The 14374-nt window shown below is 42.2% G+C and overlaps 2 protein-coding genes across 3 annotated transcripts; both read right to left on the reverse strand.

Moving 5' to 3' along the window:
* Positions 1 to 1353: 1353 nt before the first annotated feature.
* Positions 1354 to 6792, reverse strand: LOC136427291 (acid-sensing ion channel 1C-like). Of its 2 annotated transcripts, none has more exons than XM_066416103.1 (5): positions 6614 to 6792; positions 5144 to 5200; positions 2897 to 3042; positions 2255 to 2346; positions 1354 to 1880 (listed from the first exon to the last, which is right to left on the reverse strand). In XM_066416103.1, exons 3-5 carry the CDS (start codon positions 2995 to 2997, stop codon positions 1693 to 1695), a joined length of 381 nt encoding a protein of 126 aa, XP_066272200.1. In that variant the 5' UTR covers positions 2998 to 3042; positions 5144 to 5200; positions 6614 to 6792; the 3' UTR covers positions 1354 to 1692. The 2 variants fall into 2 exon arrangements, with proteins under 2 accessions (XP_066272200.1, XP_066272199.1); XM_066416102.1 differs by having other exon boundaries at positions 2897 to 3047.
* Positions 6793 to 10751: 3959 nt separating this feature from the next.
* LOC136426571 (acid-sensing ion channel 5-like) lies at positions 10752 to 12942 on the reverse strand. The gene is made up of 6 exons (XM_066415234.1): positions 12868 to 12942; positions 12508 to 12599; positions 12119 to 12217; positions 11404 to 11542; positions 10838 to 10933; positions 10752 to 10757 (listed from the first exon to the last, which is right to left on the reverse strand). The coding sequence occupies exons 1-6, from the start codon at positions 12940 to 12942 to the stop codon at positions 10752 to 10754; spliced, it is 507 nt and encodes a 168-aa protein (XP_066271331.1).
* Positions 12943 to 14374: the final 1432 nt, after the last annotated feature.

Genomic DNA, 14374 nt, shown 5'->3' on the forward strand with positions numbered 1-14374 from the left:
GCCGGAGTTTTTGTAGGCTCGCGAAACTATGGGGATCATCGTATGGCACGACTTGCGCGGTTCTAAAATGCTCAATGTTAATACGCGAATGTGCTAAACAATGCTAGTCAATGTCACTACCATAAAGATTTCAACATTTTTTATTTATTTCCATTTTGGGGGCCCTAATATTGCTTTGGTTGCCTTTAAGGACTGCGACCATTGCTAGTAGCATGCAAGTCGGTAGAGCGACACATACAGCCGGGATTCTCAGACGCACGGCTTATTGGTCCAGAGGCAGGGTCACTTACCACTACAAGTGACAGAGAGTTTTGTATGCTTTAGATATAGCTGCGGAAGTTATGGACATTTTTTTTATTGATGACATAAGGTCTCATTCATGTATTACTCCGCGTGTGCAGTCTAAAAGAATCCGTACCCAAAAAATAAGCGGCTGCATGAACGTGTGTTTATATCGATGGGAAATTGCCTTTTAGCTAGCCCAGCTGATCTCAAGCGCCGAACTGATGAAAGATGAAGACATTAGCAGGTAAAGTTCAGCAGCCGTAAGCTTACAACTGGAAAGTGCCTTCTATGGGATGTAGCTAAGTGCAGATTGCAATCGCCATAAACAGAGATTGTATGTTGTGAAGTTGTTGGCAATTTTTTTTGCATGACGCGCCCATATAAAGCACGTAATACAACATGTAAGCCTATGGTGCGAAAAAAATGGCGTTCATGCCCCCTTGTTTTTCAGAAGGTAACGTTTCGGCGTGCCTTTTTACAAAGCTCGACCTTTGTTGACGGATCAAGCCGAGCGTTTGTCTGTGCAAGCCGCAGCCAACAGCCCGAATCGCCCTATTGACATGTGGACTGTTTGTTGTCTCCCGTGAAGCCGATGTTCATTTTGGCGACGCCTCTGGGGCGGAGCCTGTAATGACGACAACTTTAAATACGTGCCAGGGGCGAGCTATATCGGTCCAGTATCGATTACTTTGAACCATTGTAAACCTTGGTGAACCTCGACTCAAGGTTTTAATATCGACGTGCCAAAAGTGCCGTTCTTCAAGACTAGACCGATCGACAGCCAAGTACGTCATCACCAATGAAGGCGTACAACCTGTTTAAGTAGCGCGCCAATCAAAATTTAGAGGGAGGGGGACAAGCCTGCAACCTTGTGGTTAAGAGGAAGAATTGCTTGCGATTAGACCATAGTACTCAACACAAGTTTCGTTACTTAAAGTGTTTCTGTGCCCCACTACTGCCTTTCCTCATTGCTGAAATACCAAACAATCTCTTTGTGAATTTACCACCGTCGTTTATTGTTGTTCCAAGAAAGTGGTAATACAACAAAGCGATGTGCAGGCTAGGGGAGAATAAAAACTAGTAGTTCTCCTCTATCCAAACTGGAACAATCAATCACTTATCATTATGTATCGTCAACCAGTATACTAAATCAAAGCACAAAAACCTAAGAACTGAAAGGTAACAGGAAAATCCAGATTTTTCAGATTAATAAACGTTAGTTGAAACCAATAAAATTATCAGAAATCACGTTAAGAAGGTTATATATTGTCGTTTCATCTAGATTTCAAAGCAAACAATGTATTTAACAGCCAGTAGTAGGATGCTCTTCTCCATTCTAGTCGATCTAGTGGAGGTTGTGCATGCGGTAATTCTGTCTCTTATTCCAGACTAAAAGCAAATCAATATTCATTTGTAGAAAGCTCCGTTGTGGATGCCCCCGTTTTGGTCGTCAGGCGTAGCTTGGACCTGTAAGGTTTTGGGACGCCTATTTTGGCCGAGTAATCCCTTGAGCCGCTGCCACAAGTACTCCCACACCTCCAGGAGGGTCAGCAGGCTGGCTCCTATGAACAGGCCCATCATCCCTCCGATGTTACCTGCAGGGTGGGGAGGGGGGCACGTACATTATCCTACAATGCAAATGCCTTCACAAACTGACTAGCAAGAGTAATTGGGGATGATGGCTACAGCAGGACAGGAAAATTGCTATGAACTAAATAGAAAAAGTCAAATTCACAAATTATTGACCTGAAATAAACATATAAACATTATTCTAAAACGTTTTGGATGACTGCAATTCTATAACTTTTCTCTGTTTAAGGACACGGGTCAGGCATGGTTAAAAGATAAATTGCAATACGGCTTAGAAAAATAGCCAAGAAAGAAGTTGATAGCTATTTCATTTAAGATTCAGAAAGATTGTAGGAACCTCAATTGTGGTGATCAAGAAACGTCGTCACTTTATACGTACTTGCAAGCTGTCCTCCGTCCATGGCTTTGAGCTGCCTGATTTTCTGGTAGTTCAGCTCCTCGTAGTACACGCTGAAGACAACACCGTTTGCACTAAAACAGGCAACAGATATTAAGCAAAGGACAACTCTGCACTGTCCCTTTAAAGAAGATGTCCCTCTCATCCTCTAGTTTTGGGCTACTAGGCATAAACTTAATATCAAATATTCAAGTCCCATCCACTTTCATTTATTTTGAAAATCATTAACCAATTTACAATGGTCTCACATTTATCGGTCGTCAATGTGCATCTCCAATGTGATTTCTCAATCATCCACCAATGATTTCAATAGACCCCGGCCCTCTCCAAACTTTGGCGCCATTTTGAACCTGCTCTCGCGAGAGCTCAATCTGGCGCGAGCACGCGTGCTTTGAGCACGAGAGTGGTAAGAGTACGCGAGCGGTAATAGCTAAACAATGGTGTCTCCAATAGAAAGCTGTGTTAAATCATATTCGGCGGGTAGGTGGTTTTTTTTTTCTTTCGAGTCGGTGAAATTTGTCGATATATCTGCATGCCTCAAGTAGATGATATTGTTGTGGATACTTAGACTTGGTAACAGTAAAAGTTCTGGTCACCGAGATGTGAACTTTGTTGCAAACTCACGCCATGTAAGCTGGGTCTCTCCCGTGATTTGCGACGATGTTGTCCCGTGTGCTTCTGTTGGGCCACCCCGCGTAGGACACAGAGGTGCTATACTTGGTCATACTGCAGGGTACAGGGCAGTTACACTCCAACTCCCCTCGGGTCACCTGCGCTGCGAGAATGAAGACGACGAAGACTAACGTTAACTACGCCGCCTCAAACTTCCAACCCTTGAACACCGCCGTAAGAGAGGTGACATGATACAGGTGTTCAAGTTCGTGAAATGATTTGACCGTGTCAACCCAAACCGCCTGTTCAACTTCAATGTTGACAGACGCACCAGAGGCCACCCATACAAGATGGTCAAACCTCAAGCTAAGAAGCCGGCCAGGTCGAACTGCTTCAGTGTCAGGTCTGTCAACTCATGGAACAGCCTCCCCGCGGATGTTGTAGCTGCCGAAACTGTGAACACCTTCAAGTCAAAACTGGACAACCACTGGAGGGGACTGGAGTACTCGCCCAGCCCAACATAAACTCTAATCACAAACTCCGAACTTTTAGCTTAAGACGCGGATCTTATGGGCATTATGCCTCCTATCCGAACACTATGTTATGCTATGTTATGTTATGTTAACGTTAGATGACTTACATTTGCTTTAGGCTAATAACACAGGTATTCTTTTCAGGTACAACTGAAGGGTGGCTGAGGATTTTTGGGATGATATTAAAAAAAAACCTTTTGATTTTTGGCGAATTTTTATTGTTATTTGTGATAAGAAATAACAATAAAAATTCGCCCAAAATCGTCATTTAAAAATATAAACATAGGGACGCATAATCCTTGATGTATTACTATCATGTACATTCCTGCAAAGTAATATTGATAAACATCGAAGTACAAGCCAAGGAAAGCCTTTTTTCTAAAAATGGGCGTGGCCATATAACTCTTGATGACGTAATCATGATACAAACAATTTGCATAGATTATCACCTTGCCAAAACGTACTACCTGAAAACAAATCAAAGTTGAGGAAGGTTCATAAAGGGTTTTATTTTTCAATAACATCCCAAAACTCCTCAGCCACCCTTCAGTTGTGCCTTAACAAATTGTTGTTTTGCGGTTGTTTAAAATAAACGAGGATGACATCAACTGACGGTAGGACAAGCAGAAGACAGCAGAAGTGTCTTCAATTCTGAGTTAAAAGAAGAGTCTATACTGATGAGCATGTGTTCTGCGAACCCTTGGAAAAATGCGGTGCTTTCTTCCATCGTGGGAAACAAGTGCATGCATGTATCACCCTTAACACTTAACCCTATCCAGACTGGGCTTTTTTGGTATATCTGGGACGGGGGGGGGGGGCTGATTCGCCCCCCCCCCCCTCATAATTTCCGAACGGTATGATGTATCATCACCAAATTTGTAGGGAGTGATATTCACAAGTTTTATAATTCCTGTAATTTTGGTGACGTTATGACGTAATATGACGTAATTATGACGTCATCGATGTGATTTTATTGCCTAAATAGGGAATTCCCGTAATTTCTAAAGGAATTAAACAAAACGGTTTGTATTATTCATTTTAAGGTATGCAAAGACATACAACGTCAATGGTAGGTACGTTGACGTCAAAATGACGTCATAGAATGGCGTGATGTGTTGTTAGCGATCCCTTGGGATCCGCCATCTTGGATCGGCCATTTTGAAATTTTTAAAAATCATTTTTTTCCACTTATGACCGCAAAGGACGCTGAAAATAGACTAAAAACGTTAATCTAAATGTTTCTGATAAAGAAAATGTCAGGTATTGACGATTTTAAGGGCGAAAAAGCCTGCTGATACCTGAAATAGTGATATAGTCCGCCATCTTGGATTTTGGCTGATTACGTCATCAAATTAGCATGAATTATGAATATTAAATCAGGAAAGTTACATCTAACTACATGTTATGTTATACATGAAGGAAAACTAGTGTAGTTGTGCAAGAAAACCCGAGAAATATCATTGTTTTCAAAATATTAATGATTTTTGCATAAAATGCCAGTCAGAAACCCGTTGCCATGGCAACATGAAAAAATGATAAACTTAAACCATTATTATAAAATTGTTGCCAACAAAATTTTAGGAAAAGTCACCAAGTTTGGTTGTCCTAGCAGACATCGTTCGGCAGTAATACGATTTCAAAGTTGGCGCGGGCACTTTTAGCCCCCCCCCCAGACTGGATAGGGTTAAGGGTAACCCTATGGTATTCCTTTGAATTTCACACCCACCTAAAACGTCGCTACCACAGGTGTACATTGTTGATGGGTCGCACGATGGCGCCGTCCCTGAAGACAAATCAAGTCAAAACAGTCATCATGTTACTCTGCTTAAAAAGCAGTTTACAAACCAGGTATAACGAAAAGTGTCAGACAAGATACAGGCCAGAGGCATATTTATATGCGATGAAACACCTTGTGTATACAGCTCAATTAAGTAGACCCCCCCCCATTATTTATATAATGTCCTTGCTAGAACAAATGCAGAAAGCAGCTTGTTATACCATCATGGGCAGGAACAACACTGGGTATTCATTTGCAATGAAGCACCTTAGACTGTCAACGTTTACGACATATTTGCCAATTTTTGGCTTGTTGACCACCGTCGTAGGGTTATGAAGTTTTGGTGTGTTTTTTCGAAATCAGGCGAAAATCAATGATGCGCTGATGTCATCCATAAAAATTACTTTCTGTGGCCTTAGAATCGCCGACTTAGTGCTATGGTCCCCAACACATGGGAGAAGAAGGCAAGGAAGACCACCCCTAACATACCTAGATATGCTAATTAAAAGAGACACCGGTATACCAGCTAACGGCATTTGGAAGGCTATGCAAGACAGAACTTCTAGGCGGCTACAGTGGTTCCCGAATAGACAGATATATAAGTCGAGTTAGTCAAGACATAAGTCAAGTAAGTCAGTAAATCAAAACGAGAGTCCTAACTCATTATGATAACTTTATTGCACAATTGTACAAGGTACTAAGTATGGCATTCACTGGTACATAGATAACATTCTATTAGGCTAATTAGTCTATCTTATAAAATATGGTTTAGTAGTAGAGGATGACAATGGGATTTTACAATCATTGGAGGAGTCTAGACATTCTTTGATATACTTCCCAATGTATACCATGCATCAGGGTTGTCACATTTCATTATGTGCTCAAACTTGCTATGTATATGTCATGTGTCATGGGCCAGACTAGGGGTGGGTACCGGTACAAACAATTCAGGTCCGGTCCAGGTCCAGGTCCAGAGGGTCAGGTCCAGGTCCGGACCTGTACCTGTACCTGGTTATAGTAGTGTCGCAGTACATCATATTTTGGAGAGCGAGACACACGCAAAAGTCTCCAAACGTCATGTCTGGAACGATATAATTTCTTAGGTTTGCACTTTGTCTCAAAATTATAATTATACTCTTCTCGCCGTCTGTTTACTATTCCTTTAAGTGTTTCTAGGTATAATTCACAGCTAACGTCTTCGAAAACGAAGTTAAATCTGCTGTTTTGTATTTTCTTAGACCAGTTATGTGGCCGCCTGGTACTATGAATTTTCTAATCAGTCCATAGGCCGGTCCACTGATTTTTTACGGACCGGTTTTTTTGGACCGGTCCATTAAGAAATAGCGGTTTTGTACCGGTACACGGTACCGGTACCCACCCCTAGGCCAGACCCATGTATCTACGTTATGCATAGCATACCTGGCAAGTAGAATGGTCGGCAGCTGCAGCTCGCCACAATATGTTTACTCCTACACTCCAGGTAACAGGCAGGTAAGGTGTAGGTGTCGTAATACTCCAGCTGCAGGTCCTGGCAGACCCCCCACGGAGGCACGTGGTTCTCATACTATGGAGCAGGAAAGGTTAGAATATGTCTTTTTGTACACACAACCTTGGCATTTGCTTAGTCTAGGATTCCGTTAGAACAAGTACAGTCCTTGAGAATGAAGAATGAATAGATGGATAGCAATAAGATATCGGCAGACCATTTCAATCCAGAAAGAATCATGAATATCTTAAAGGCATCCAGAACATATTATGAGGCTTGAAACTTGAAATAAATCCAATGTCTAGTCATTCCTACACATAGTAAGTTTCAATAACACTATACCATTACATATCGACATTAAAGGAGCAAAGATACGATGTCGTTTTGTGGTAAGAACTGATAGAAAATCCAAGCCCTAATAGACTGATCCTGACTGTCCATCACAATTAGCGGCTCAACCAATGAGAGAGTGACTGCACATCCGTCAAATATTTGCATTTTTTTGTTTTAATTTTGCATTTCTATGTTTTGACGGAGGTGGGCGGGGCTATGGTATCGGTCTATTTACACTAGGCGCGTGAAACTAAAAGATCACCATGTAGCTAATTTTTGTGCCACTGTTAAGGCCTTTTGATAAGAAATCCGCACGCAAATGTGGTAAACAGTGGCATTAAATGTCAATTTCATAAAGATAACAGCAACGAAAATACTTCCAGTTTTCAGGCCTCAAAAATGCTCTGGGTGCCTTTAACAAATTGGTATCTTATATTGCAGTGACATTAAGGACATCTATAGCCGGGATTCGACTCCTGCATTTAAACGCACTAGAGCTGTGTGAACGTAAACAAACACTGACCTTACCCCTGCAGCTGGGAAACACTGGTCTAGTAGGGGAAAACTCATTTCCAAAATATGTGATTCTATACCACAACAAATGTCATTTAGGTCGCAATTTCTTTCTGGATTTGGAAAAAAAAATTCTTTAAAAAAATTACATAAATAAATTAATTGTACATGCAGACTGGGCTTTTTGCGCAAGTCCATTAACTGTTCCCTCCCCTATAGTCGATGTTTAAGGTTGGAGACCACAGTATTTCGCCCATAGGGATTTACATGGTTAAGGATCCCAAAGTGAGAAGCTTCGACGCTTGAAAATGTATAGTAAGGTGCACAATTAGTGTGCCAAATTATACTATGTTTGACTTCAAGGTTCAATCTACGAAATATGTGAAAATGAGCATATATTTGCTGGCTCATTCTCTTTTAAAAGCCACTTTGATATTACCCCCAGCGGAGGTCACCGTACTGCAGCCGATTCATAGTACTCGGGCGGTAACAATATTCAGGCGCGAATTCAAGCTGACCGAACAAACATCGTAATCCAACTCAAACCTGAAGGATTCCTCTGCCATTCACCACAGTTTCAGCCTAGTTCAAAACAAATCCTTTACAAATGGCATAACAAGGCTGAGAATTGGTGCGCATTGCTTAGAAATGGAAAAGGGTCGTCACAAGATATACCAGCCGAAAAGAGAATGTGTCCCACCTGCAAAGAAAATATTGAAGATGAATACCATTTCCTTATGATATGTCCATCTTATAATGAAGAAAGGAAAAGACTGATGATTACATGTAAGAAGGAACAAGTAGAGAAATATTTAATGTACTTCTGTCATGTCCTGACTCTGTATCTGTCTACCTAAGCCAATTCATATATAATGCTATGCAAAAGAGAAGCCGTGCCATAACGTGAAATATATCACGCCATTATATTATGTATCGAGTAATGATGTTAGGTTAGTGCACTAGTATAGATAGTCTGTAGTTGTTAATATTCCATGTTATTTGCCGTACATTGTACCTGATGCAATTGTTGTGCAATAAACTTGACTTGACTTGTGCTAACGTGCACAGGAGAAAAACTTTGGCCTTTGCAAGCAATGTGACGCACTACCTCATACCCGACCTACTTTTGTCCACGGGGGTTGGCCATTAATACTGAGTTCTGCGGCCGTAAGACTCACCAGTGTCCGTTTAATGGCGATGAAAGCGTGGTTGCCCGGCGCGAGGGCGATGCCCTTTGTGTCCATAATGGCGGGCTCCTTTGGATCGTGTACTAGTAGCTTCAGCCCCATTTCAGAAACGCCGCCGGCAAAGAAGTTTTCCGTGTAGTCGTCCTTTGAAAAAAAATAAGTCATGATAACGCGGTAAAGGGACGAGGGTGTCGAAAAGAGGGGTTTAGAACTTAAGGGAGCACACCCCAGTTTATTTGGGGTTTCAATTGGAGGCTGCGCACCCTCGAGTCTAGGTACTGTCTCTTCCAGGGAAGTATTCCGAAGTAAATCAACTGTGTATGGGATGAAAGCCTCTCTAGTTTTGGTAAATCAGGAGACAAAAACATAATTTTCACGTCAAAAATGATAGTCAAATTTTGGCACTTTTGCGTAGGATAAAACTCGTAGAAAAAAATTCTGGGTAGAAACGACTGATGTTGTTAGAAAGAGAAAAACCTAGCGTACAGTCGAGCCAATTATAAAGAAAATTCTAGTACTTAGATTTCTTCAATCATCCACTGCGCGATGCATGTCAGCATGACCCACAGAACGCAACAAAGGTCAATCTCGGGCCAAGGGACATTTTACCATCAACGCGGATGGATATCCGGAAGTAAGGCTCAGATCGAAACGCAATTTTCACCGAAAACACACCAATTCATACGCTTTTCAGCCATGCTAGTATCTAATATCAGTTCGAAGCACATTATGAGAAATCTAAACTCAAACCCAGCCCCTCGAAACCCTTTCGTCACTTTTTTGTCGCGCACTTCCGTGGAAGAACTGGGGTGTGCGCAAAAAACAAAACTTTGCAACCAGAATGGTAACATCTACTAATAAAAATCCAGGGTATATAATGCCTGCACCCTGGAAAGATACATCCAAACAGATCTCCAACCCAATGTCGCCCCGTGTAATGCACTCTTGTATATCTTAGATGTGCATAACATGAGATGCTGCACTAAAGATATCTCAAACCCTCTGTTTTATCAATTGGTAGCTATAGATTTATGTTACTGGATACATAATTACGGACTTAAGTTATGTCACTAAGGCATGCAATAGCTTAAGTGATACTCTTCTATCAGTAGCGTTTCTCACTAAGCATTGTTAACAATCTGTGTTCACAGTAATGTCACTCACCACTCTAATGTTGAGAAAAACCATGAGACCGTTTCCGGATCCCTCCATGGTCTGCATCAGCGGTTTGATCGGGTCGGCGTTAAAAGTGTAGCAGTTCCCGAAGTAGTTGAAGGAGTGGGTGAAGTTCTGGGGTGGATTGTATAGTGGAAGCAAACAGTTTAGACAACATAACGTAGCGGATGGAGGAGATTATCAAACAGCCAAAATTAATTTGCCGAGGCCCGCCATCGACACCTGCACAACGCTCGCCCGAAGCACGCCATACTTTTCATGAGTCGGCCGGAACACTGACGACGGTCGTGCGATTATTGTACAAAGCTCGTGCGAGGCTCGCAAGAGGCCGAAGAGTTCGGGCGACCTCCGACCGACCAAAAATCGGGTCTAAAATCCTCGGATGCCCGCCCGAATATTGGCCGAGCGCTGGGCGTTGCTCGGGCGAGCTACGGGCAAGCTGTTGACGAGCTGTGCGAGTTCAAAAATCGTCGCCGAGGCCTCGCTGAATTTAAGCACAGCTTCCAGTGACACGCGAACGTCGGGCGAGCTCCGAAAATTCCCCCGAAGCCCGTAGAATCGACAGGACGTCGGTCGTACTTCGCCCGAAAATCGCCATTTGGAGCTCGCCATTTGGACGAGTCGGCCGAGCTAAATTGTTGATTTGTGACGGGGGCTTTAGGACAGGACGTTAAGCCGTGGTCCACTGTTCATTGTGCTTGTCGAAAAGAGCTAGGGGAATTTCCCCGGTACAATGAACCTGTAAATACTGTACATAGCGCCTGTCTTCTCTGTCACGACCAGTGGAAGATTAGCTCATCTGTTCATTGAGTTCATTTGAGCTAAACTGGTTCGAGATCACTTTCTTTTCTTTTCCTTTTCCCTAGTTCTGAGAGAGTTGCAAGAGAGTTTAACTACCACTCAATGTGACATTTTACCAAATAACGCAAGCGCCCCCTTTCTACTTACCATGTAAGAGCAGGGGATGCCTTTCCAGAAGCAACTGCGCACGCCCTTTGAGAGGTCAAAACCTTTTTCCAACACGATATCTTCCATTCTTATGTCCTGGTGAAACACAAAGTTAAAGCACATTCGACAAAGAGCTCGCCATAGTAGTAAGGTAGAACATGTGCCTTGCCATCGTATTAAGGATGCACTCAAAGACACAGGCATCACTTAAGACAGCACAATATAACAGAAGCGAGTTCGAATGAACTCGACCAACGACCTTGGTTAGAAAAGGAGATTGCTAACCACTAAATCCCCCTCTCACTGGACCCGTGGCACGCTGGCGGCGTCGCTTCGGCCGAACGAATTGACAAAGCACTGAAATAATTTCATCGACAAAAAACGAATTTTTAAAGCTCTGTGAGTTTTGTTGTCATTTTAATCATACTTGTACGTTTTGAATGATATCCCCATTATAAAGCCAAGGGTAACACAAATCTAGTTTAGGACGCAGCGACGCCGCCAGCGTGCCGCGGGTCCAGTGAGAGGGGGGCTTAAACGATCGCACGCTTATGGACGGGACGTACCGCGAAGTTCGAAGTTGAGTTGACGGTTTCGTCAGCCGGCACGCCGCTGGCCAGGATCGAGGAAACGTTGAGTTGGACACCGTTCAGCAGCATGGAGAGGTAGTACCAGTCCGCCACTTTCAGTTTGCTGGCGTCAAACCTGGCAGTGAAGAAGGAAGCGCCCAGGTCATGAGTATTCAAACTTCCCACCTCACATGAAAGCACTGCCTGTCAACCAATAGAGGAAGGAAGGAAGGAAGGAAGGAAGGAAGGAAGGAAGGAAGGAAGGAAGGAAGGAAGGAAGGAAGGAAGGAAGGAAGGAAGGAAGGAAGGAAGGAAGGAAGGAAGGAAGGAAGGAAGGAAGGAAGGAAGGAAGGAGGAAAGAGAGAAAGAGAGATAGAAAGAAATAAAGAAAGAAAGAAAGAAAGAAGAAGAAGAAGAAAGAAAGAAAGAAAGAAAGAAAGAAAGAAAGAAAGCTGGTGTGTTACGCCGATGGGCGGTTATACCGGCTATACAGATACAGATAATAAGATTTAGCTTACGCATTTTCATCTTCGTTTCATTATTTCACCAGGAAAACATGTCGCCTGCTGCTTTTTGTCAACGATTCCTGCTGGGGAGAGAACCCCGGAACATCTGAAAGGGTTTCCATTGAGACGCATAGGGATTCCCAGATCTTTCAGACAGATTCTTTGTTACCATATGGAGATACAGAACTGTTAGATTATGTCCGTACTTGTTCATGTTGCAGATCGTGAGGGCTGGAAAGGGTAACTCATCGGAAAACTCCAACTTCGTGTCGGTGATGGTGTCGTAGGTAAAATAGCTGTGGATCCTGGAAATTGTTGAAGAATATGCTTTAAACATACTGAAGGAAAACACTGAGCAAAGAGACGTGCATGATGTGTTGCTATCAAGTTCTTCTTCTTCTTACGTCATTTATAGACAGTATTACTGCTTTCAACACAATACTAAGCTTAAGAAATTACGTTACAAAATATGCAGTAAACCTACAGATTGATCATTAATCCTAAAATATCGAACAGATATATCAAAACCACGTACGTAAACCACGTACATAAACCACGTACAATAGACATGCTAAACAACAGCCATTACACGTACATGGAACCAAACATGTATCCAAAGCCGGTGTAAGAGGCGATGATGACGAGTACCCACAACCCCCGAAATTGGTTGCTTGGGGCGATGACAATCTGGAAAACCGATATCAAGAAGCAAAACGTAACCAACTGGAACGCAAGACTTGTAGAAATGCGTGATTGAACGATTCAAAAAGCTATCTGAAAACGTCTATAGGAAGGTTAAACATCCATGCAGTGAACTACTTAAGCAACTGGATAGATTTTAAAACTGTCAGACGTTTCAGACGTATATCTGAATATTTGAGGAACCATATGAAGCATGCCAATTTGCATAAATGCATAAATTCTAATTTAACTTCAAGCGCCATGTAATACCTACCCTGTTGAGTCCGTGTAGAGTCGTGTTGGACGCGAACTCTTTCTCCGGGGACTCTTTCTCCTCCTCCGACGACATGGCGGAAGGTTACTGCCTGAATTAAGCGCAAAAAAGCACACGATACAAACCACGGCAAACCAAAGTTTAGAGGTGAATACAGGCGTTAATGTTTACCATATGTCATATATAGGTAGTTGAATTTAGACCTCGCTATACAAGGAAGTTTGAATTACTTGTTTCACCTGGAAGACCCTCCTGGATTGATATCAAAGGTCCCTCTGAAACACCGGATGACACCAAAATATGGGGTATTTAGGTCACCACAGCTTGGTTAAAGAAGAAAAAGAAAGATAAAAGAGAGATAAAAGGTATGCCTTTCAGTGGCTTCTGCCTATCAAACATTCACGACGCCTAAGGATATACCGAAAGGATAGCATTTGGCAAGACGTAACTTAAACTATGCGGATCGAAAAAGCTTTGGTGATATTTTTGTTTCATTTGCTTTGCTGCACGTTTGAAATGCTTTGTTTTCTTTGTCTCAATAATGTGTGTGACCTCTTTTCAACTGAGATCTATGCAGGTTTTTGTCGAATATAGAAAAACATTATGATTCCAATTGGAGGATGTACGGGAGATTTGAGTCACAACTGATCGAAATCTAGAGCCATCTCATGCGAGTCATGGTTGCTGATAATGTATTTTTCAGCGGGATATTTCACTATGACAACATACGTATTTCTGTCACCTGAGATCATTGTAATTCATCACGGAGATACATGATAGTTGTTGTTTATAATAAGAGAGATCTGTGCTATCTATGGTGCATGAATACAGATTATGGTGACTGAATGCACCCCAATTAGACTGACTTAATCTGGTCCCAGGTGAGAATTCTAAAGAACCAGTCGAGGGACGTTTTCAAAATAGTGTTCATTTGCATGTTTTCTGAAGTGAGTCTGACGATAAAAACTAGTGTATGCATCAACATGATCCTTATGGAAGGACGGCTGGCACATAATACCACTAGCAATCGTTTTGTTAATCTGAAGGTTAGGTCACAAAATATGTCAAATAGGAAATACGTGATTACCTATATTTCTTAGTATTTTATGTCAATTTTCTACTCCTTTGTACAATAAAGATTAGTTGAGCACAACAACATGCCGTGTAAAACATGCATGCACTGGTCGAAAAATTTCATGAAGCAGAGCTAGCTATGTCTGAGTGGAATTAAGGGTTAATGACCCGCCTCTTCCTCGGTGTATATGGTGTCATAACGCCTGGTCATGTGCTATAACCACCGAATAAAACCGCCGAGTGAGCTAACGCTGACCAGACGTTATGACACCATATACACCGAGGAAGAGTCCGGTCATTAACGTTATCATCATATAGCTTATCCAAACTGACGCATATAAGAATAGACAATTTCTGTATGACGCAAAGATCCCTAACACTATTAAGAATGCATTTCAGAATTTACATTTGTCCTTTTTGAACAGATTGAGAA

This window comes from Branchiostoma lanceolatum, chromosome 2 (genome assembly GCF_035083965.1).
Source record: "Branchiostoma lanceolatum isolate klBraLanc5 chromosome 2, klBraLanc5.hap2, whole genome shotgun sequence".
NCBI classification, from domain to species: Eukaryota; Metazoa; Chordata; class Leptocardii; order Amphioxiformes; family Branchiostomatidae; genus Branchiostoma; species Branchiostoma lanceolatum.

Coding starts and splice junctions, on each gene's coding strand:
- LOC136426571 (XM_066415234.1), bottom strand. CDS start 12,942: ATGTCGTCGGAGGAGGAGAAAGAGTCCCCGGAGAAAGAGTTCGCGTCC. Junction 12,600..12,867: donor CTCTACACGGACTCAACAGG/GTAGGTATTACA, acceptor TCGGTTTTCCAG/ATTGTCATCGCCCCAAGCAA. Junction 11,543..12,118: donor ACGATCTGCAACATGAACAA/GTACGGACATAA, acceptor CTTCACTGCCAG/GTTTGACGCCAGCAAACTGA.
- LOC136427291 (XM_066416102.1), bottom strand. CDS start 5,171: ATGTACACCTGTGGTAGCGACGTTTTAG. Junction 2,347..2,896: donor AGAGACCCAGCTTACATGGC/GTGAGTTTGCAA, acceptor TGCCTGTTTTAG/TGCAAACGGTGTTGTCTTCA. Junction 1,881..2,254: donor GGACGGAGGACAGCTTGCAA/GTACGTATAAAG, acceptor CCCACCCTGCAG/GTAACATCGGAGGGATGATG.